The sequence below is a fragment of the Astyanax mexicanus genome, chromosome 3 (genome assembly GCF_023375975.1).
Source record: "Astyanax mexicanus isolate ESR-SI-001 chromosome 3, AstMex3_surface, whole genome shotgun sequence".
In the NCBI taxonomy this organism is placed as follows: Eukaryota; Metazoa; Chordata; class Actinopteri; order Characiformes; family Acestrorhamphidae; genus Astyanax; species Astyanax mexicanus.
This window is the reverse complement of record NC_064410.1, coordinates 56,166,859-56,189,358: the sequence shown is the minus strand read 5'-3', so window position 1 is coordinate 56,189,358 and position 22,500 is coordinate 56,166,859. Positions and strand designations below refer to the sequence as shown.

General features: G+C 38.7%; 2 protein-coding genes across 12 annotated transcripts in view; both read right to left on the bottom strand.

Moving 5' to 3' along the window:
* Positions 1-22,500, bottom strand: part of chst12a (carbohydrate (chondroitin 4) sulfotransferase 12a) — a 458,541-nt gene that overhangs the window by 229,207 nt on the left and 206,834 nt on the right. The gene's annotated exons all lie outside the window — the stretch shown is intronic.
* Positions 1,774-15,978, bottom strand: lfng (LFNG O-fucosylpeptide 3-beta-N-acetylglucosaminyltransferase). Of its 10 annotated transcripts, none has more exons than XM_049475518.1 (9): positions 15,430-15,978; positions 7,988-8,036; positions 7,072-7,174; positions 6,802-6,955; positions 5,930-6,015; positions 5,651-5,816; positions 5,465-5,550; positions 3,804-4,581; positions 1,774-3,673 (listed from the first exon to the last, which is right to left on the bottom strand). In XM_049475518.1, the coding sequence occupies exons 1-8, from the start codon at positions 15,856-15,858 to the stop codon at positions 4,515-4,517; spliced, it is 1,140 nt and encodes a 379-aa protein (XP_049331475.1). In that variant the 5' UTR covers positions 15,859-15,978; the 3' UTR covers positions 1,774-3,673; positions 3,804-4,514. The 10 variants fall into 10 exon arrangements, with proteins under 10 accessions (XP_049331475.1, XP_049331474.1, XP_049331473.1 ...); XM_049475517.1 differs by having other exon boundaries at positions 1,774-3,650; XM_049475516.1 differs by having other exon boundaries at positions 1,774-3,627.

The window sequence follows — 22,500 nt, the reverse complement described above, 5'->3', positions numbered from 1 at the left end:
GCAAGAATAACAAACAGCAGAGTTAGCATTGAATTAAAGATGCTATCACTGCGGCCAATCAAAATATGACCCCAGTAATGGCATCTGAAGCACTGGTCGCAAAGGACTGTACATGCCTCTTGTCAAAATAAAGCACACAAGTTCTGTATTATCCAATATGTGCAAAGGCTCAGTGTTTATTTGACAACTTTATTATCTATTCTCTGAGACTAGAAAATTGGGGAAACTCCAAGGAACTGATTTCTAGATCAAACTGGCAAAAACAAAACCCATAAAGCATTTCTACATATGCTGTAATGTTTAATTTCTTAAAGTCTAAATCCTATAATATTTCAATTAATATTTTGTTCTGATAGGCTGTTTTTACAAACCTGATCAGCACAGTGATTTATCAGTCTACTCATGCTTTAGTAGAGTTCAGTAACATAGACAAAAATAATTGATCAGCAGTACAGGAATTTATCAGTCTACTCATGCTTCAGTAGAGCTCGGTATCACTGAGATAAATAGCTGATCAGCACACGGATTTATCAGTCAACTTATAGAGCTTAATGTCAATGGAACTCACAAAAATACTGAAGTTTTATTTAAGATGCTATTTCCAGTTAAATCTAAAAAAAAAACATAGACTGGTCTGAGATCCATCTGGATAACAACAACACATTAAAAATAAATCACTTTGACTGTAATGTTCAATTATATAAATAGTTATAATAATAATAATTAACAAAAACGTTTGACAAACTTGCATGGAATAATAAACAGTGCTTCAGGACGTCTGCATTTTTAAGTGCATTCCATTTACTGCACAATCTGAATGTTCTGGGTCACTTTTAGCATTTAGAATCCCCTCAGGTTTGTTTTCTTTCTCTATATAAACCAACAAAAGATTTATATCAAGCAGGAGATTTTGACCCATAATATACTTCTCTGCCTTTTTGGCGAGTTTCTATAGTTAGTGCTCAAAAGAATTTAGTATATTTGTACTTACTTAAAAAATACTCCCGCTATAAAGGTTTAGTATGGCTTGGCCTGTGGTTTGGGACGAAATATCCTAATTTTATTACTTGGGTAAAACTGGTGTTGGTCCACTGTTAAGTCCAGAGTCAGAAGCAGATTTCATTTTCCAGCAGGACTTGGCACACTACCAAAAGTACCAATTGGCCCTATATAATATATATCAACAATGATAAAAAAAAAACATTTAAAATAGATAATTCTGCATGTAATACATCTATATAATAGAGTTTTACATTCTGAACTGAGTTACTGAAATGTAGTAGAGCTCAGTAACACTGAGAAACGTTACTCAATACGTAGTTTTTCAATAACATTATTTTTTTAGATGCACCTGTACACTTATACAAAGTTAATAGTAAAATCTGAGAAATTGATCATTTTTAAGTGGTCTTCTAATTTTTTACAGGGTTGTATTCTAATGATATTGATGTACTGTGATGTGTTCAGTTCCATTATCCATAAAAAAAAACTTAGCAAAACTGAGATATATAAATAAAGTCATTAGTCTACTCAGGCTTTAGCAGTACATCCAGGATTGTTGAAAGATTGCTTCACTTTAGAGCTGATTTTAAAGTACTTTATAAAATCTCATTGTGTTTATTTATGTATACTGTATTTTCTTAAATACTATAACAAAAATATAAAATAAAATCAAAAATATCATAAATACAGATATTTCATTTGGATTTATATGGAATGGACTGAATGCTGAGTGGTGTAATAATACCTGAATCAAAACAAGGGAGGCACGTGTAAAGTTTCTCAGCGAGTATGCTGTTTTATTTGAAAGCTAGAAGCACAGTTACCACAGAAGCACCTGTGGTAACTTAGTCAGGACACTGATCCCTGAGAGACAGGCATGTGAACAACGGGAGAATCCAGATACTGGAGTATAAATTACAGCCATTAGCACAAAATTCAAAGCAATACAAAACATTAGAGTCATCAGAACCAAGTCTGATTCACAGGTGGAAAAAAAGCATATACCATCTAAACAAAATAATGTACAAATACAATCATTTAAAAAAGGCACAGTAAATAAATACTGCTTTAAATAAGATACAGTCGACCCAATGTGGGTCATCTCCACACAGAGAAAGACTCTGTATATAATGGACACTGCTGTTGCTCGGGGGAAGGAACCAGGTGACTCCTGTCAGCTGAAACATGGCAGAACCATTATAACCATCAGAAAGATCAATAGGTCTATTCCATATATTGTAGCTGCCATATTGTGCACATTATAGCAAGTGGTTAATGAAAGATGCACTGCCAGTTCTGTTCACAAAGCATGTGTAAACATGAGCAGGAGAACGGCACTTCTCAAGAGCAACAAGCAGCTTAAATATATCAAGCTGTGCAATTTCCCATTAAATTAGGGATGCACCGAATATTTGGCAACCGAAATAATGGCAAAAAATATCTAGAAAAAAAAAATGTGAAGACAATTTATACCAAACAGTATTATGGTTTGATGGCTTGTTTAAAATGTTCATTGTTCAATAAATATTTTGTAAATTGTACACTTGTAATTGCTTTTTCGTTTTTTTAAGCAAAAAAAAAAAAAACTGTATGCAATGGTGAAAATAAAAATTGCATACTTATTAAAACATGAATTAAAGGCTTGATTTTCTTCGGTTTTGGCCAGAAAATGGTCATTTCGGTGCATCCCTACGTTAAATATCTCTCATAACAAAGCTAACAAGATGAGATCAGATCAGACCAGATCAAAAATCTCATTAAAACTATATGCCAAGATTGTTTGAATGCAAGTAATGGCATTAAATATAATATAATCTAAAGGCTCGGGGGGGGGGCTTATGTTACATCACACAGCTTTGAGTCCCATCATAGTCATCATTTTCAGAACAGCAATGTAAGAATAAAAAAGTGCTCTATCCTGATATACCACAGATTCAAAAAACCTGCAGGCACATGAGGAAAATTGCCTATTGCCAGCACAAATTATTATAATCCTATTAAATTATCAGAATCTTTATACATAAAAGCAATAATGAAGCTAAAATACTAGGAACTGAAAATGAAACTAAACAACAGAATTATTTAATTAACCTTCATTTCGTAATTTTTGTCCGGAGTCTTTGAAACTTAATGAAAAACAAATTAAAATCTATAAAAGCACCAATATTTTAAAAAATAAATCCCCCGTCAAGCCCATTGAACCTGAGTAGGGAGGACTCCTGAATCATGGACTCCTGACTCCTGAAACAAGGAACCCCTGACTCTTGAATCAAGGAATTTCTGACTCTTGAATCAAGAAACTCCTGACTCTTGAATCAAGAAACTCCTGACTTTTGAATCAAGGAACTCCTGACTTTTGAATCAAGGAACTCCTGACTCTTGAATCAAGGAAATCCTGACTCTTGAATCAAGGAAATCCTGACTCTTGAATCAAGGAACTCCTAACTCTTGAATCAAGGAACTCCTAACTCTTGAATCAAGGAACTCCTGACTCTCGAATCAAGAAACTCCTGACTCTTGAATCAAGGAACTCCTGACTCTTGAATCAAGGAACTCCTGACTCATGAATCAAGGAACTCCTGACTCATGAATCAAGGAATTTCTGACTCTTGAATCAAGGAACTCCTGACTCATGAATCAAGGAACTCCTGACTCATGAATCAAGGAACTCCTGACTCATGAATCAAGGAATTTCTGACTCTTGAATTAAGGAACTCCTGAATCATGGACTCCTGACTCCTGAAACAAGGAACCCCTGACTCTTGAATCAAGGAATTTCTGACTCTTGAATCAAGAAACACCTGACTCTTGAATCAAGAAACTCCTGACTCTTGAATCAAGAAACTCCTGACTCTTGAATCAAGAAACTCCTGACTCTTTAAATCAAGGAACCCCTTGAATCTTGAATCAAGGAACCCCCTGAATCTTGAATCAAGGAACCCCCTGAATCAAAGAAGTCCTGAAACTTGAATCATGGACTCCAGAATCAAGGAACTCCTGAATCATGGAATCCTGACTTCTGAATCAATAGCTAATGAATCATGGACCCCTGAATCTTGGGACTCCTGATTTCTGAATCAAGGGACCCCGGAGTCTTGTCCCAAATCACTTTTGGAAAAGGGGCAAAAAAAATATAGAAACTAAGCATGTAAAGCTGGCAAAAACGGCTTGGACACATAATAAAACACACATTCTATGAGAATTGCAAATGGAATACAAGCAACATGAAGGACGTAAAGCACAGCTGATTGCCTGCGAAGCCTGGTGCCGAGAGCCTGTTCCTGCAGAGCCCCCTGGGCCCCACCCAGGGGGTTCAGACAGGAAGCCCCCGCACCAGGCAGGAAGGAAGCGTCCGAAGGCGGGCCGCACAGCAGCCCAGTAAAAACCATAAGAGGCCGAGTTACACTGCAGCGAAAACACAGCAGTACACGGCTAAAACCACACCGGTCCCAGGTGCCTGTCAGATACCGAGGCACAGCTGAGACGAGGATACAAGAGAGGAGCTGGTCGCCTTAAAAAGCAACCTGAGGAGGACACCACGGCGTGTCGGGATACAGCAGACAGTGCACTGACTTAAACCTGCAGAGAGAGAGAACAGAAAAGAGGAGGTGGTATTAAAGAGATGCTTAAACTACGGCATTATTATTCATTAATTACTGTGAAACTATTCTGCAATCTAAATAACTATAGAAGCTAATATACAGTAGTTGCATGCAAATTACATGCATAGAAAAAGTAATGCATTTCAAATGTGTACGAACTATACTAATATTTACATATTAACTATTAAAATTATATTGAGAAATTAATATCATTTGGAATTGGAACTGTTAAATACAGATGCAGTATGTAATTGCTTACCTAGAATAGTCAATATATAATCTTAAATAAATTACAAATGAGTAAATATGGAATTTCTATAGATACCCATACTCTGTATACTGTCTAAAACATGCATTTCAGATATGTACCACACATTTAATCATATAAAATCAATAATTTATTCTGCATATAAGTTCATTTACAGATTAACCCATTTCTCTATAAATAAATAAATGATTTTTACTATGCCATTACATATGGATGTGGCTTAATTTCAGCTTTATGTTTAAATATCTTCTGCAGCAATTCCAGCATCATCATCATCAATGAAATTTTATATTTTATTAATGTTGGAAAATGTACATGTTTAAATCAAGCTAATTCAAAGCATTACTTTTTCACTTTTGTATGTAAGGAAGTCAGGAACTGAACTGTGGACCCACATACAGGGCTGTAGAGTTTTAAAGGACTAAGATGCATTTCTAGTAACTGAGCTAAAGCGTTTTTATTTTACAGTGTTTTATGAACTCCTGTCGAGTATTGATTATAAAAAAAAGGGTTCTTGTTTTTTATTTTAGAACGGTTCTGTAAAAATTTAACTTTTATTAATTAATAATTCATTTATTCATTCATTTCTTACCTGGATGGGTCCTCCTCAACTGAGAAAGCCCCTTTCATGTTGATGATATTCCTCTTGTTCTCAAACATTCCATAACTCAACGTAATCTGAAATTCAAGCAAACAGGAATTCGCATTACAGATGTGTCCAAAAAAATTAGCCAACGATTTAAAACTGATTCACTGTTGCTCTAAGTGTTAATCTCACCTGTTTATGTACTTCTGATGTGGACACCTGTTGCAGGTTCTCCAGATGTGAGTGGAACAGGTTGCTGCGGGTCAGCGGAACCCCCAGAACGGACTCGATGATGTAGCCGACAGTGCAGTCGTCTGGGAGGCGGATCTTCTCCGCAGTGTTCATGAAATGACCACCACTGGAACCGAGAGCAGAGATAAGAGTCAGTTTATGGATATTTATTCATGAGAAAAGAACATTTTGTTTGTGGATGGAGACTAAACAAAACCAAAACAAGTGATATGTTCATACCTCGCCCAGGGGCTCATCTTCAGAGCCAGACCACGGCTCACACAGAAGCCTGCTCCTCCGGTGGCAAACCAGAAATTAACAGGACGCTGCAAACAAGAAGAAACAAGAAAAGACATTTAGTGTGGTTCTCTTACTATGGAATTACAGAGAAAAAAATCTGTAATCTGTAATTATCATAAAAGGAACATTTGACCCAAACTAAATACACATTTTCCCATGTTCTAAAAATAGTCAATGGCCAAACCTTATTTGGTGACCAAATTTGCTTCTTTTTTCGTTTTTGTTCATTTAGGCTTCAAATCTCAAAATAAAAAGGTGCTAGATAGCTAAGGTTTTTTGCGTGATACCACTGAATAATCATTTGACATTTAACTCCTTAATAAACCATATTTTTCCTAGTATAACTAATATTTTTAGGGATAAATTAATCTTTACTTGTTCAGAAAACTTCTGTTCAGTTCTATATTACAAACGTGTTTCTTTAAGGAACCAAAAGTGGCTCTTCTATAACATCATTCAACCTTTATTAAGTGTGTATTTAACCCCCTGAACCATATGTCTATATTAACTTAATGCACAAATAAATAATTGTGAACTATTTGTTAATCATTTAGTTTAGCGTATGTTGTGGAGTCCCACAGGGCTCTATTATGGGCCCTGTGTAATTGATGTTAATGTTTAACATGCCAGGATAGGTTTTGTGTGTGTTTTTTAAAATCATTTTTATATGTGAGCTTTATTTTATGTGTTGTCCTTTTACTACAGCTGCTTTTAGAAGACACATGTATGTCCTTTTTGATTTTGATGATCAATTAAATATGTAAAAAAGGAGAAAACTATTAGTATTGCTTTATAAGACGTAATCCACTTACCATCTTGTTGTCCCCGAGTCTCTCTGTGGCCTCGATGGGCCGGTCCAGGCTGGGTTTGCCTATGTACATGTCCTGAGTGTGAGGGTACAGAGACAGCAGCTGGACCAGGGTCTTCACATTCACGTAGTTGTCATCATCCACGTGGCAGAACCACCTATATAAACAGAGCGATCAGGTTAGAGGTGCACTGCTGACCTGCTGAGTGATGAGAAAGTCTGGACGTTTATTTAATCATAATTTTAATCGACATTTACAGCACTTAGCACTTACTTTTTGCTTGACTCAATGAACTTGTCATACTCCACGGCCATCTTGCAGGACAGGGCCTGGCGACTGTGGGCAGCAGAGCAGTTGGTGTTGATGACGTGGCTTCCTGTAGAAAGAAAGCAGGGATATATATGGGTTAGCATACAGTGTATACACAGTATAACACAAATATTGATCATCAGTACTTTGATATTTTAGTCTAATTTAGTTTGTATTTCTGCAAAATCAAAGAACAAGACTATTTTTCAACCCATTTTCTGTTTTTTTTTTTTCTTTTTTTTTCAGTACAGTAGATTACTGTATATATATATATATATATATTCCATTGTCCACCCTTAAATGAAAAAAGGGTTCCAAACATGTAGTAGGGCTATGATAAAATATTGATATAGTAAAGTATTGCGTTATATAATGTTTTGTAATATTGTATCAATCCTCAAAAGCACACATTTTTAATTCATTAAAAAAAGTTTTTTTTATTTGCAGACAATATTGCCAAAACAAATAATACTGGGTAGATATAGTCTGTCTTAGAAGACATGTCAAGAACAATGATAGAAAAGTGTATTTTTTCTTTTGTATCAAGCAGCAAAAAAGCTTTAAAAGCTTTCAAACATTTAAAAAATATTTAATTGTTTTTAATTTGGCATTGCACACCCATCAATTTGACAATTGTGCATTAGGAAATGGTGTATATTAAGCAGGCTGATTGTAAAACATCAATATATTGAATCATATCTATCTATCTATCTATCTATCTATCTATCTATCTATCTATCTATCTATCTATCTATCTATCTATCTATCTACCTATCTATCTATCTATCTATCTATCTATCTATCTATCTATCTATCTATCTATCTATCTATCTCTCTAGCATGTGATGTTGACTGGTTGGTATTCAGACTGCACACTCACCCATTTTCTGCTTCAGCTCCTCATCCTCGCCATCTGTGAAGATGTACGTCTGCAAAAACAGAACAACAAGAGCGTTTAGTACATTCTGTACAACTTTTTATCCCTTTTTGACAGTCCATCAAGAGCCCAGCTACTCCAACAAAAGCGGCACAAGAACCAGTGCATTCCAGGCCTGCTCTAAATGTGTCTCCTGCAGCTATTTATCTCATGCAGGACTGATTGGGGGGCCATTGTCTGCTGTTTTTTACGCCATGGAAAACTCATTCGGTTAAACAAGCCAAACTCGACCCCCCTGAATAAAAGAGGCCTTGTTGCTGGTTTTCCAAGCCTGCCATGGCAACTGCTCTGGACCCCCAAAGCATCCCAGACACAGAACAAAGAGGGAGGGGGGGGGGGGGCAGACTACCCAAGTTGGACCCCACATACCCTCCAATAACAACCCCCCCACAACACCCCACTCCAATTCTATTTAATAACACTATGATATTACATGTATGTACAGCTTTCATGATAACTATTTTTTAGTTTAGATTATCTATTGCTAATAAAAATGGTATCATGATTTTATAAGTTTTATCATTTTCACCAGTCATATAATAATAATAATAACAATAATAATAATAACAATAATAATAATAATAATAATAATAATAATAATAATATTTTATTATTAACACACTTACAATTAATGATAACAGGCTCATTACATAATGGGCAATATTGAGGTGAATTAAATGTATTGAGATCAATTATCTTACATAGTATATTGCATGATAACTATATATGTATAAACTAAATATTCTGAACTTTATGTTTTATGGTGAACTTTAATTGTGCTTAACATTACTATCTTGGTAAGTTGCATCTGTTTACAAAATATACAAAAGTGTGTGTTTTTTTTTTTTTTTGCCTTCATTTTTCCTGAATGCATTAACATTTTCAGTTGATGCATCCCTAGTGTATTTAAAGTGTATTTATACTAAATATGACTTTGCAATATGTATTTTTTTTTTGCAATAATACGTTTTTGAAATTAGTAAAAACATTTTTCTGTGCATTTGTCTGTGTTTTTGTCATAGTTATAAAATAGTTGGAATTAGATTGAAGATTGTGATGTTATTTTGAGGCCATATCACCATCCCCTACCCCTAGGCCTCCAAATCCACTTCACACACACACACACACACACACACACACACAAAAACACACACACACAAAAACACACACACACAAAAACACAAAAACACACACAAAAACACACACACACACACACACACACACACACACACACACACACACACACACACACACACACACACACACATACACATACACACACACACACACAAACACAAACACACACACACACACACACACACACACACAAAAACACACACAAACACGTGAGCTCACATGAAACCAGCCACAAGTTTAAGAAATAACTCCTTCAAGTGGCATTCTGCGCTAACCAGGCTGCAGTGTGCGCAGGTCAACATAAACTATTAAGCCATTGTGTGTGGAGCTCTGGTGCGGCAGCCGGAGTGACGTGCCGGCCTCCGTCGCTTTGTTAAAGGGAGAATGGTGGGAGGAGAAGGGGCTGGATTAGCCACTCTTTTGTGGGGGATAAGACAGAGCAGGTGCGAGGCGGCAGTGGCGGCGGCAGGCCTGCCTCAAAAAGAAGAGGCCTCTCTGACACACTCCTCTCTTTCTCTCTCGCACACACACATACACATTCACACACACAGGAAAACTGATGAAAGAGAACGACCTGGCCTTGCTACAGCCTCACACACACATATACACACGCCAACAGCGCCGTTAACCTGTTTACACTGCAGCTCAGGTGAGACGGCACCTGCCGCCCGCCGCTTTATCTCAGCCACGTGTGGCAATGGCCTTTTTACAATAACTCAAAAGCATCTTGAACTCGTGCCAAAAGTTGCTGTTGTTAAACCCTTAAAACTATTAAACACAAACTCACAAACCCTACAACCGAACCCTGAGGGACCCCACTAAACATGCTTAACTGTTACCATACCGAAGCCAGAAATTTCAATTTTGCAGTAGCTCAATAACCCCTTGTTATTGCATCTACTGTATTGTCTTTACAGCCCATACTTGAGTTCTTTACTACAATTAAACATCACAAACCCTACAACTGGACCCTGTGGTATGCCACAAAGTATGCTTATCAGTTGCCTACTAATAATTAATAATGGTTTCTGCATGCGAATAAATAAACACTATACACACATGCTTTTGCCTATAAAACACACATTTCACTTCTTTACCACAACTAAACATGACAAACCCTACAACTGAGCCCTGTGGGATGCCACAAAGTGTGCTAAATGGTTACCTACCAATAGTGTATAATGGTTTCGATCTATAGACCTCCTCACGCACACATGTATGCTCACCCATTTATCTTTACAGCATGTCTCTTTTATTCCTTTTATCCTTCCTGTCTGCCAAAGTGTGTTTGATTGGTTTGCAGAGCAAACTTTGAGCAGATGTTCAGCGGCGGGCGCAGAAGGCCACTGCCCGCCGCCTCTGTTTACACAGCGAGGGCTGGCGGTTAAGGCCGCTGAAGGATCACAGGCCGGGGCTGTTTGGGCCCAGTTCACTTGAAAGGATGGCAGGATGGTCTAATCTCACTGGCAGCTGCCAGCGCCGGCTACCCACAGCCGGCCCACAGAACAGGAAAGAAACCGCAGGGCTGATTAGTACATTAGTACAGCCTCCAATAGAGAGAGGGTTTGAATGTGTTTGAGCGTTTTGTGTGTGTGGCCATTCACCCTAACTCTCTTCCATCAACACCCCCCCCCCCCACCCCTTTCTAGTCCTTTTCCACATTTTACCCAGCATTCTCCACAAGAGCCTTCTCCCATTCAACAGTGTGGAGTGCTTTCAAGCTGGGTAAAGCTCTTGCAGGGGGGAAATTGGAAATATGTTTGCCCCCCACCCCCTCCCCCACCCACCTCCTACAAATTTGCATACAGCTGCAGTGGTTAACTAAAGAGCAGTTTCACATGGCCGGCTCTTTGTTCCGAGCGTCTCCCTTTAACTGAAGCGTCCAATTATCAAAAGGCATCACCCAACAGTGCCAGACACCAAACAGTGATTCATCGCCTGGCACAAGTATTAGAGCCTGCATTGGGAATCATTTTCACACAGCATGAAAGACTTCTTAGCTTCAAGCCTGGATAAGTAGAATTTACTAAATATTGGAGAAATTTGAGAAAACATGTTGCCTTAAAATGTTAAAACTAACATATAGATTTTAAGTACTCTTTTAATAAACTTAAGATGCTATAAAATGCTATAGTGTTTACAGTATAGCACACAGCTAACACAAAGTTAGCAGCTTAAAAATTATGCTTGTTTTTACAGTCTACAACATTAAGCACAATCAATTAATCATAATATATGATCTACAAATTTATCTAAGGTAGTCTGTGGGGAGTGGCTACACACTGATGTGAAGTGTCAAGTGTCAAACTGGGGGCACCCTTAGTAGACACATATATTGTGCCAGGAGCCAATAAAAAGAAGTAGCAAAATCCAAAGTAGTTGAGTAATGTTTGGAAATACTCAACTTTACATAAAACAGATTTTATTTATTTATTTGAGTTCAAACAAATTGTGGGTTTGCAGTGTAAGGGTTTTAGTTTATCCAGTTTAAAAATGTTTAAACTGAATTCTTGGCTGTTCTGGCTGTGGTGATACTGGGGATTCTGGAGAGGTCCCAGTATCCCAGCTCCCCCCTTTGCAAAAGCTGGCATGGAACAGAGGTAAAGAGAGAAAGAAAGAATAAAAGAAAGAGAGAGCAAGGAGCCTGGCTGGCTGTCTCCAGCTCCCCGGGAAGGAAACAAATAGGCACTCCTCCCTCCATTAGCCACCCGCGCTGGCCGCTTTCCTGTCCTGTGCCAGAGCAAACCACAGACTCCCACTAGTCTAAACCCACTACCCTCCCTTACACATCCACCCTCCCTCCATCAATCCATTCCTTTTATTGAATACAACACAAGTACAGAACAGTAATACAGTAACTACCTGGATACTATGGGTAAATTACACCCACACCCATGTGCTGCTATCCACCCACCAGCAGTAGTCCAGCCAGGTATCATTCTATGTTAGATAATGGCAGCAGTTGAGCTTTTTTGTGGTGTTTCAGACCCATCAGTGTAACAGAACACCGGATAGCCAGGCACAGGCCGTTCTCTTGGCGTATTGTTGTAGCGCTCCCTCGCTGGGGAAGCTGCATTGTTCCAGGGGGGAAACTCAGAGAAACGCCGGAAGCTAAAAGCAGCAAAGCAGTGGCCTGTAACAATCCCAACAGCAGTGAATTGGGCTAAAAAGATTATAATACACTATTTAAAGAGGCTGATCCATCAAAAAAGTACATTTATCTGTGTTTATCTGCTTTTATTGTGTCCAAAAGAATGGGTCTACAGTATCTAAAGAACAATAGCTGTCAAACCACAGCATTTTCTTTTATTTAACTCCAAAGACCCTGTTTCTGAACCCACAATTCATTGTTTCACTCTATTATTAACTATATTACTGTCATAATAACATCAGTTTTATAGGTCCAAAAGTAGACGCCTGTGGGATTCCACGAGATAAGCAAATCTAAACTGTTAGCAAATAATTCACAAGGTTATATACAGGGTTGAAGAGGTTAAAGCAGCAGTATGTATTTTTTTTTCCTCTTTATTTTGCATTGAAGGCAGTAGTATTACCAGAGCTACGTTGGGTGGAAACAAATACTATAATTAATAGTGTCAGTGACCATCCAATATATATCAGCTAATTGTTTAATATATTTATTCTGGGTTTGTTAAATACAACATCTCTACATTTAGAGAGTTTTCCCATAAATGCACAAAACAATAGACTAATTTATTTACATTCAGCTGCATTAAAAGTACTCTTCCACTAATCACATGCTCTGCACAAAAACACATTCCCACCAGAGAGGTCGCCCCCAAAAGTCTCAAAACTTACAGACTGCTGCTTCAAAGCTTGATCTAAAGTCTGATTTAGTTTTATTGACTGTGAATGAGATCTGGCTGGTTGACTCTAGGCCAGAACATAAGGGAAACAAACCATAAAAAAAGGGGAAAAAAATGTTGGTTCCCAGCCAGGTTGTCTCACCAGCAGCAACAATACCAACACTGAGCCCTGATTGAATCTACCTGCACTGTTTACATGTAAACACAGAGTCCTAAAAGAGCCGGTCCTCACCCCTAGACAAAAGCATTAATAGCGAAAAGGGCACTGGGTGCACAGAGAGTACCAAAAGCATGAAGTGCAATGCAGCGTGACCAAGAGACCGAAGCCAGATGCCTAGAGCCAAGGGAACAAACAATCTCTGGTCCACATTGGCCCTGTTTATCATGCCAGCCTCCATTCAATGACTCCAGTCTCCAATGACATATGCCACGTAGTTCCCATGCTGCATCTCAAACAATGCTTGGCCCCCTTCAAACAAGCACAAACACTGTTTTTTTTCGGTGTTCTGTGCCAGCCATTGTGGCTCGAGGCCAACTGGCGCACCGGAGACCTTGAGCTAATCCCCAGGCGCTTCAGATGACAATTAGAGGGATTTACCATGCTCAGGTGTTGCAGAGCTGGATACTGGAACTACCCAGGTCCGGACGTCCATATGTACAGGCTGGGAATGCGAGGATTCACATGGCTGGCATTAAAGCTGGATCTATTGTTCTTTGAGGCCTGGCCACCTGGCACTCATCTTCTAGGAACTCCCACAACTCCCACTTGTATTGGGGATCGGGGTCTTTTATGACTACAGTGCTCTCAAGCAGCTGCCTCAATTAAAGCCCTGCTGTTAACTCTCCCTGCCTCACACTGCCTGTGATCGACCGACTTAACTTACTTACATCACCACCAGTCACAGAACAGAAGAGGCTATGGGAACATTTTGGATATAGTGACATAATGTGATGGATGTGTCTGAGAACAACATTTACTTTTACTTTTACTTGTTCTCCTCCAAAAAGAAGAAACTATATGACTAGACCTTGACTGGACTGGACATTTCTTTCAAAGCAAGGTGGTGAACCCACTTACTAAGCCTGGGGAGGTTTATCTCTTTGTCATCACACTTTGATGCTCCAGGCAACCTGGAAATATGTGCTTTGTGCCCTGTCAGAAGCATTCAAATGCCAATAATGAAAGCAACCACATTATTTAACCAGGTCTCCAAAGGACAAACCAACAGTACCCAAGGAGAATTAACCCGACTTTCACTAAAGTATGCGTGACTGCTCCACTCGCTGAATAAAATCACTTTGACTGATCAGCGCTTGGGCCTGTCGAGGTGCGGCGTTCGCCTTTGTTGCTGCCCCTGAAAGAGGCCTGTTTCTCAGGGCCCTGTTTTTCACACAGTGTGCCACTCAGCATGCCGCTCAGAGCAGCCAAACTTGCCTACAGATGCTATGCCTTTGTGTCCACCGCCCCCCCTAACTCTCTGTCCCCCTCCTCGCAGCATTGCCTCAGCGAAGCCCCTCTTTTTCCCACCGCTTGGGTCGCTTGACCCAGCAGCCGAAGCCTTGTCCTCCCAGGTTCCCATAGAGAGTGTGAGGCAAAGGGCTGGGAAAAAGCTTTTCTTCCCCCCTTCAGATAGATGCTTTGTTAGGCCTGGAAAGGGGACAGGCCTGGGGCCGCAGCCGTGATGCATCCCCTGGCCTGGGGCATTCAGCGGGACTGGACTAAACAATGGGGACAGTGCAGGGGGTGGAATAGAGAGAGGAGATGAAGATGAGGGATGAAGGGAAGAGGAAGGGGGGTGAGGGACTCCCAAGCTGTTCTCTCTTTCTCTCTTTCTCTCTTTAACTCTCTATCTGTCTCTCTCTCTCTCTTATAGTCTTTTGCTTTTGTTTTCCCTTTTTTCCTCTCTCTCTCTGTACTTCAGAGATCTCTTTAAGAGAGGACATTTAGTTTCATAGTGCATATGAAGCCACATCGTATAGATACATAGATACAATAACATGTTATTGAGGGGCCTATATGAATAGCCCACCTGTATGCATAGCACCACAAATTTGTCTATTTGGTCCACACATTCTATGTTGGCCCCCATATGAATGCCAGTGTTGCCAATGTTTGACCCAATCAGGCTTTATATACTACTAAAAAACACTAGAAAACTATAGATATTTAGGTGGGTTAACTATAATGATGGGATCCATGTGTGAGGCTTAACTGGGTCCTTGTAACACCACATAAATCCACCTGAAACCCACATAAGTCAATGCTACACTTGTGTTTGAGGCCACATAATTTAATATATATTTTAACGGTTATAAAGTGGCTCTTCGCGTTCAGAGAAGTTCAGAAGTTTCACATTAAGGTAACCATGCCAACCCCAGACACATCAAACACATCAAAGGCTCCAAGTGTCAGGCACTCACCTGCTGCTTGTTCCTCGAAATCCAAGTGTCCAGCAGCAGCTCCAGCCTGGACTTATGGAACTTCTTGGTGGTTTTAACCGCGATGAAGATATCATCACTGCTAATGAGCTCGGCTGGGGGTGGGCTGGTCGCCGCGGACCCCCGTGCGCCCCCAGGCCGCTCCGCTTCCCTCCTGCTGCGCGTCAACTTGGAGAAGTACGCCGAGAACCCCCTCTTCTCCCCGGACTGATCCTCGCTCTGCGCCGCGTCCTCCGCTCCGGTGTCCACCAGGCTCTGGAGCGAGCGCACGCCGACCTCCCTCTCCCGGTCCCCCGGTGCGCCCTCGGTCGCGCTCCGCTGGCGCTGGGCGAGCACCAGCACGAGCGCAAGGCAGGCGAGCGAGGCTCCGGCTGCGGAGAGCAGCGTCTTTTTACTGTGGCTCTTCAACATGTTTAACCCTAATCTAACGGGCACTGCATCAAACTCAACGTGCCTCCGAGAACTAACACACTCATGCGCCGTGACCGTCCCGGCTGAGCGCTGGAAAAACTCGTGGTAGTGGGAGGAGGGGCTTTTATAAACTGCGCGTGCTGTAGGCCACGCCCAGGGGATGGTCTTTGTCTGGAGAGCGTGCTGTGGGAACGTGTTGGGGCTATTCTTTTCTTTCCCCAACCTCCACCCCATCTGTTTTTTTTTTTCCTTGAAAGTCACGCCCCCTGAGCTGGGATTGGGTGGCTGTGACCTGTGTTGTGGTTGGTTAGTGGTTCATACTCACAATGGGAGAGGCTTGATCCAAGGAGGAGGTTCTCCACAGTGCTGGTGCTCTTCAGCAGTGGTTCTCAAATTGTCTGTATGTCTGTCTGTCTGTCTGTCTGTAGTTAGTCATCTCTCTGGTACACATATGTACTAGTGCTAGGCAATATATACGTTTTAGTCAAAATAGGCAATATAATACTTTTTTTTTATATAAATATTGATATATATGTATCTTCTCCTCCCAGCCAATTTGTCACTGGCAGCCACCATATCAACACTAATATTTCTTGTTTATTTATTTACAAAGGAAAGACATTTTACATTTAGTTTATACTACTTCTAGTAATAAACTGTAATATAGCAAAGCATTTGTTGCACCAAAAATACCCTATTTATACTCCTTTAACCCCTTAAACCCTACTTGTATTACTGAATTGTTAAGCCTAAAGCACAAACTATTGTACACTGTAAAAATTAAAAGTTGGGGAAAAACTTAAAAAAAGGCAACTTACTGCATTTGGATTTTTAAGTTTTTAAGAACACCAACACCAGTTGTGCTAACTTGGAACCTTAAAATAATTAATTTTTCATGTATATAAAAACGTTGAATATTAAGTCTCACCAACTTAAAAATGTATGTTTTAATTTGGCCTAATTTAAGTTCTATGAAAGGTCTATTGTAAGTTCTGCTGACTATCCTTTACGATCAACTGAGAAAATTAAGTTGTGTCAATGACACATTTTACATTAATCAGATCCAAGCAGTGGGCGCAAAACTATATTTTTTGTTAATTTAAGTTAGAAACTAGGAAATTATTGTCAGTCATATAACCTTATAGCAAGGAAAATGTGACCAGCAGGTCCCTGCCAGCATACAGTCATACTCAGATATACAAGAAAACATAGCAATTTGCTGTTAAAGCCATATAACATATAAATCCCAAGATTATTTGTCTAGACCAACTTTTAACAAGAAACTTGAAAATGTTAGTTGAGCTATAGTTTACAGTGCAATTCATTATTTCTTGTTCGTCTGACTTAAAAATTACATTAAGGAGAACAATTTTAAATTTAGTTTTTTTACAGTGTAAATGATTTGGTAATTAAGAATGGTATTTAGTTTTGCATACATTGCAGAGTCCCACAGGGTTCTATTCTTTGTAGAGCTTAGATTCTCTGCCCGAACCTGACCCGACACGGGACCCGACCCAAACTCGGGCCAGGTTGGGCCAAGATTTCCCACTACTTTCCTCGGGCTGGGTCGGGTCGGGCTCAAAAAAATAGTTTTTTTTAAAATGCTTTTTTTATTTTATTTAAAGCTATGGTGTGATAATCACAATATAGCAAAGTAACAAATCAAACTGTTTTTTAAATAAAAGTTGCACAAGAGTGCAGTGCACACTCCAGATGTCCATATTACACACTTGACTTGCAGTGCAGTGCAGTGCATAGCCTTTTTACTGTTTTTTTTTTTGCGTTTTTTCACATAGACTATTAGCTCAATATAAAAAAAATTCTATTCTTAAATCATGTTAAATTATAGTAGGTTAGAGGAAAATCATTCAGACATCATTCTTGTTGCCTAATTTACCAATGTTTATGTCTGTGAATCCTTCTTCACATTTTTCATGTTTTATTCTTTTGGAGATCTGTTCTTAAAAAAAGGTCTATGTTTCTTCAGTGTTGCAATGTTAACTAACATCATTCTGAACAGATTTCGCTCATTCAAACATCCTGAAATTTTTTAAAGCTCAGTTTTAATGCTCTACTTACTGTACTAAAAAAAGTTGTAAGGTTTAAATCGTGCTCTGGCTCATAATGACAGTTTATGGGTCGGGCTAGGGGAGAACGTGCAGAAGCTCTAATTCTTTGGCCAATGCAACCCGTGTTATTTTGATAATAATGTAATTATTAGAGTGAAGACCTGATGAATGGGCTTAGATACACTGTTTTAGGGGTTAAACACCTTTACATGGGATAGACTTGTGTGCTGATTATCTTCACTCGTCTTGAGCAGAGATGAGCAGATAGCATATCGTAAGCAGGAACACCTGCAGACAGTGTGTGCACTCAGGCGACGCATGCAAGGAGCAATAAAAAGCAATCAGTCTCTGACAGCCGACACCCACTCACCTTTTTATAACCAACCGCCAAACGGAAACTAGGGTGAAGGCTGAACTGCCACGCTGTTCACCTGCAGCGCTGTTTTTCCTAGACGTGATTTTCTGGACAGATGCATATCAGCTGCAGCACCTGCCGTACTCTCATTATGTTCAGCACGCTTTGCCCCAGATTTTGATCGGCACAACAAACCTGATTCTTCTCTGCCAGTGAACTAGGAGTACCCGAGTGTAGCTCATGCCTATCTTCAGGATGTTGCAGGAGATAGCCTGCAAAGTTTCCAGCTGACTAATAAAGCGAGTGGTGAATGTCCTGTGAGTGCAGCGCTTTAGTCATAGTGAAGATTACAGCTTTGAAAATACCACAGAATGAGCTGCAGGCCCCATGCCAGTCTTATTTATGACACCATCCCTGTATGTTAACCATCCTGCAGGTTCTCTCCACCATCTGTGGATTGTTTACTTTAATCATTTACCCCCCCCCCCCCCCCCCCTCCTTTTTACTAAGAGCTAATTCAACCAACTTCCCATCTGTACTGGGACAAAACTCACCTTTCCAAGATAAAATCCAGGTTAAAATCAAATTAAGTAAAGAAAAGAAAATATTAACCCTCCTATTATCTTTGGGGTCAATTTGACACCATTCAGTGTTTAAAGTCTCTGAAAAAAAACAGTTGACATTAATTTTGGGATTTATATTTATTGTCTTTTTTATTTTAATGAAGAAAATAAGTAAAAATAAATAAATAAAATGTTTCAAATATTTCAGGATTAATGTCCTTTTTAATAAGGCTTAAGTTTTGGCATAAAACATAAGAAATATCAATATTTCACACATATTTGTATGATAATAATGTTGAGGTCACTATGACATTCAGTTTTAAAATCTTTCTCCAAATGTTCCTTCACTTAAAGCCCTTATTTAACAACACAACACTAAGTATACTTCTATAATACTCATAAAACACTTACTGTATAATAATGCCTGAACCACTGATTATTTGTCAAATGAACATAAAGAACTGGTGAAGAAACTTTGCTATCATGATTAATTATCTTTAATTATCATAATTTTCTAGAGGTTTAAATTGCTGAGTTCATATTGACCCAGAGAATAAAGAGTGTTAGTATATTTGAGGATAACAGAAGGGTTAATATCTCATATATTTTTTTTGCAAACAATTAATTAGTTAGCATCTTAAAACCATAAAACCTTTGTAGCAATGAAAATTAACTGAGCTTTATTGCATTCTATTAATAACAATTATCTATGTTACTTGTCATATATTCTCTTTAATATTTGCTAATTGTGTATCACATTTGTGCTCTCAATAATCAATAATCACACAAAATCCTTATAATATACAGCTCTGGGAAAAAAATAAGAGATCATATAAAAGTAATGAGTTTCTTTGATTTTACCAAATTGAAACCTCTGAAAATTATTTAAGAGGAAGATGGATGATCACAAGAATTTTTGCACCAGGAGTGACATAAATTCATCCTAAAGCAGTGTGTAAGACTGGTGGAGGATGTCAAGATACTGATTTCATTTCATTTTCTGCAAATAAATGCATTAAATGACAATATTTTTATTTGGATTTTTTTGAGAAATGTTGTCTGTAGTTTCTAGAATAAAACAACAATGTTTATTTTACTCAAACATAAACCTATAAATAGCAAAATCAGAGAAACCGATTAAGACTGGTCTCATTTTTTCCCAGAGCTGTGTATGGTAAATGTGTAACATGATAAAATATTTTGAATTATTTTGAATTACTACGAAAGAGGAGAGGAAAAAGAAGCGGGAAAGTCACGAGCAGCTGCTGAGCCGTCTGCAGAGCTTGCAGTCGGGGTCACGGCCTCTCCACTGCGAAAGAGCAGCCATTTCAATAACAAGCACTCGGGAGCACGCAAGTGTTTAAAGGCCCCACAAGGTCAGCTGTGCAGAATTGATCATGGAATGCCAACCCAAAGTGTCTGGATGTGAAGGGGCTGTCGCTGAGAAGTGGCGGGAGTTTGAAATGTGGAACTTGAACCAGTGACAATAAATAGCCTTCTCTAATGTTAACAATGTGTTTGGGTGGGTTCAAGCCAAAGGATATATTGAGATAGATTGTAAAATAATTTAAATTTTGAGAAATTGCATTAGCAACTCTTTGATGTAAAGCATTATCTCTGATCAGATCATCAAAAAATTCTTTTAAACTAAAAGAATAAACTAAACATAGATTAACAATGTTTACAGTCTACTGTCAGCAGTTACCAATAATTTGTCATTTAGAATCAATAGTTCAATAATATACCAAGGGCTTAATAAGGTAATCTTTAAAACCCTGTGTGTAAGCCCAAACAGTTTTTTTTACTCTAATAACTACATTACTGGCATAATAACATCAACTTTATAGGCCCTAACATTGAGCCCTGTGGGACTCCACATAATATGCTAAAAATAGACCATTACCTAATGATCCACTATAGTAATTCAAATCATTTGTACCTTTTAAAACATAAGTGTGCTTTTACATACAAGTCTACTGTTAATGGTTAAGCACTTAACACAAACAAAGGTAATGTTATGCAAATTACAGGTAGAAACCCCATACATTTTAATTGTTTTAAAAATGTAATCCATGGGCCTCATAATAGAGCCCTGCGGGGCTCCATATCCAGGCTAAAAAAAAAAAAAAAAAAACACATAACAAATACTGAAATACTGTAATTCACAATCAAATTATTTGTGCTTTAGGATTAATAACTCAATAATATACCTAAGGTTACATTTAGACATTTTCTGGTGTTCCTGCTGCCAGAAAATAGCCATTTTTTACATTGTGTTCATTAACACAAGTACTGTACCATCATTAACTCGGCTCAGCTAGCTGGGATCAATGAAATAATTTAAAACTTTTAGTTTCTAATCACCTTCGAAAAGCCTGTGATTGTTTTAAATGAGTTTTTTTAAATGAGTTCTTCTCTTACTTATTATTTTATTTTTTAATTTATTCTAATTATTTTTATGTATTTATCATTATTTTTTATTCTAATGTTTTATATTTTAATTCTTATGTTCACTGTTATTATTCATTTTATCATTTCTTGTCATTCTTATAATTTTAACTTTACTTTATCTATTATCTTTTTTCTTTATTTTTATATTTTATAAATTCTTTTTCGTTTTTGCCAAAAATGTTTTTGAAAATTAGTTTTATGGTCTTTTAGAATTTTCCATTTATTTCTATTATTTTTTTCTTTTTTCATATACTGTATATTTTATTTATATATATTAAATATTGATTTGAATTATTGAAGGCATTTCTTTTATTTATTTATTTATTTTTTGCTATCTTATTCCTTATTATATCTATATACTATATTTTATATAGCTTATATCTAAGTTTTCAATGGCTTTTATTCTGTACATGCTCTGCAACATAAATAAATAAGATAAATAAGGGTCACCATCAATGTATTCCCGAGTGAAAATAAAGGTTGATTGGTTGAATAACAATCCTGTTGAATCCCAATTAGCTCTCAAACTCAGACTCTCGCAATAAATTGATAACAATCACATTGCGTGGTTCAAATTTTCAACAAGGGCTGACAGGCAAACAACACCTTTTGTTCCTATCAGGCCACAAAGAAAGAGCATTAAAATAAGTATGAGAAACCAGGCAGAGGGTCGTCCCCCCGGCCCCTGTTCCCCCTGGATTACTGGCCTCTTTTTCTCCCTGCATCACAGACGCTTTGGCCGAGGCCCTTCCTTTAGACTCAGCAGACAATAGATGTGGTTAAAAGTGGGGCTAAAACTGCACAATGCAGAAGTTCCGCTTGTACTCCGGATCGGAGCGAGCCAGCCCCCTACAATACCCCCCCCCCCTACCCCTGCCCTCCTCCTGTGCCTGGACTACCAAAAAGTTCCTTTCTTTTATTCTCTCTTTCATCCCCTCAAAGTGAGACCCCGCTCCCCCTCTCCTCCACCACCACCACATCCCGGATCCGTCCCCTCTGAAGACGTTACCACCGAATTCCATCATGATGAAAGCCCTCGGCTCAGCACGGCCCACTTGCCCACAAGAATGCCCGAATAGCGCGCTAATAGCCCTGAGAGCTGGCACAGGCGCCGGGTGCAGAGTTCAGGGAGCCGGTGGGCCCACGCTGAGCTGGAGATGATTACACCCTCACTATTTATAGAGTCTCTTCTTCCTTTTAGAAG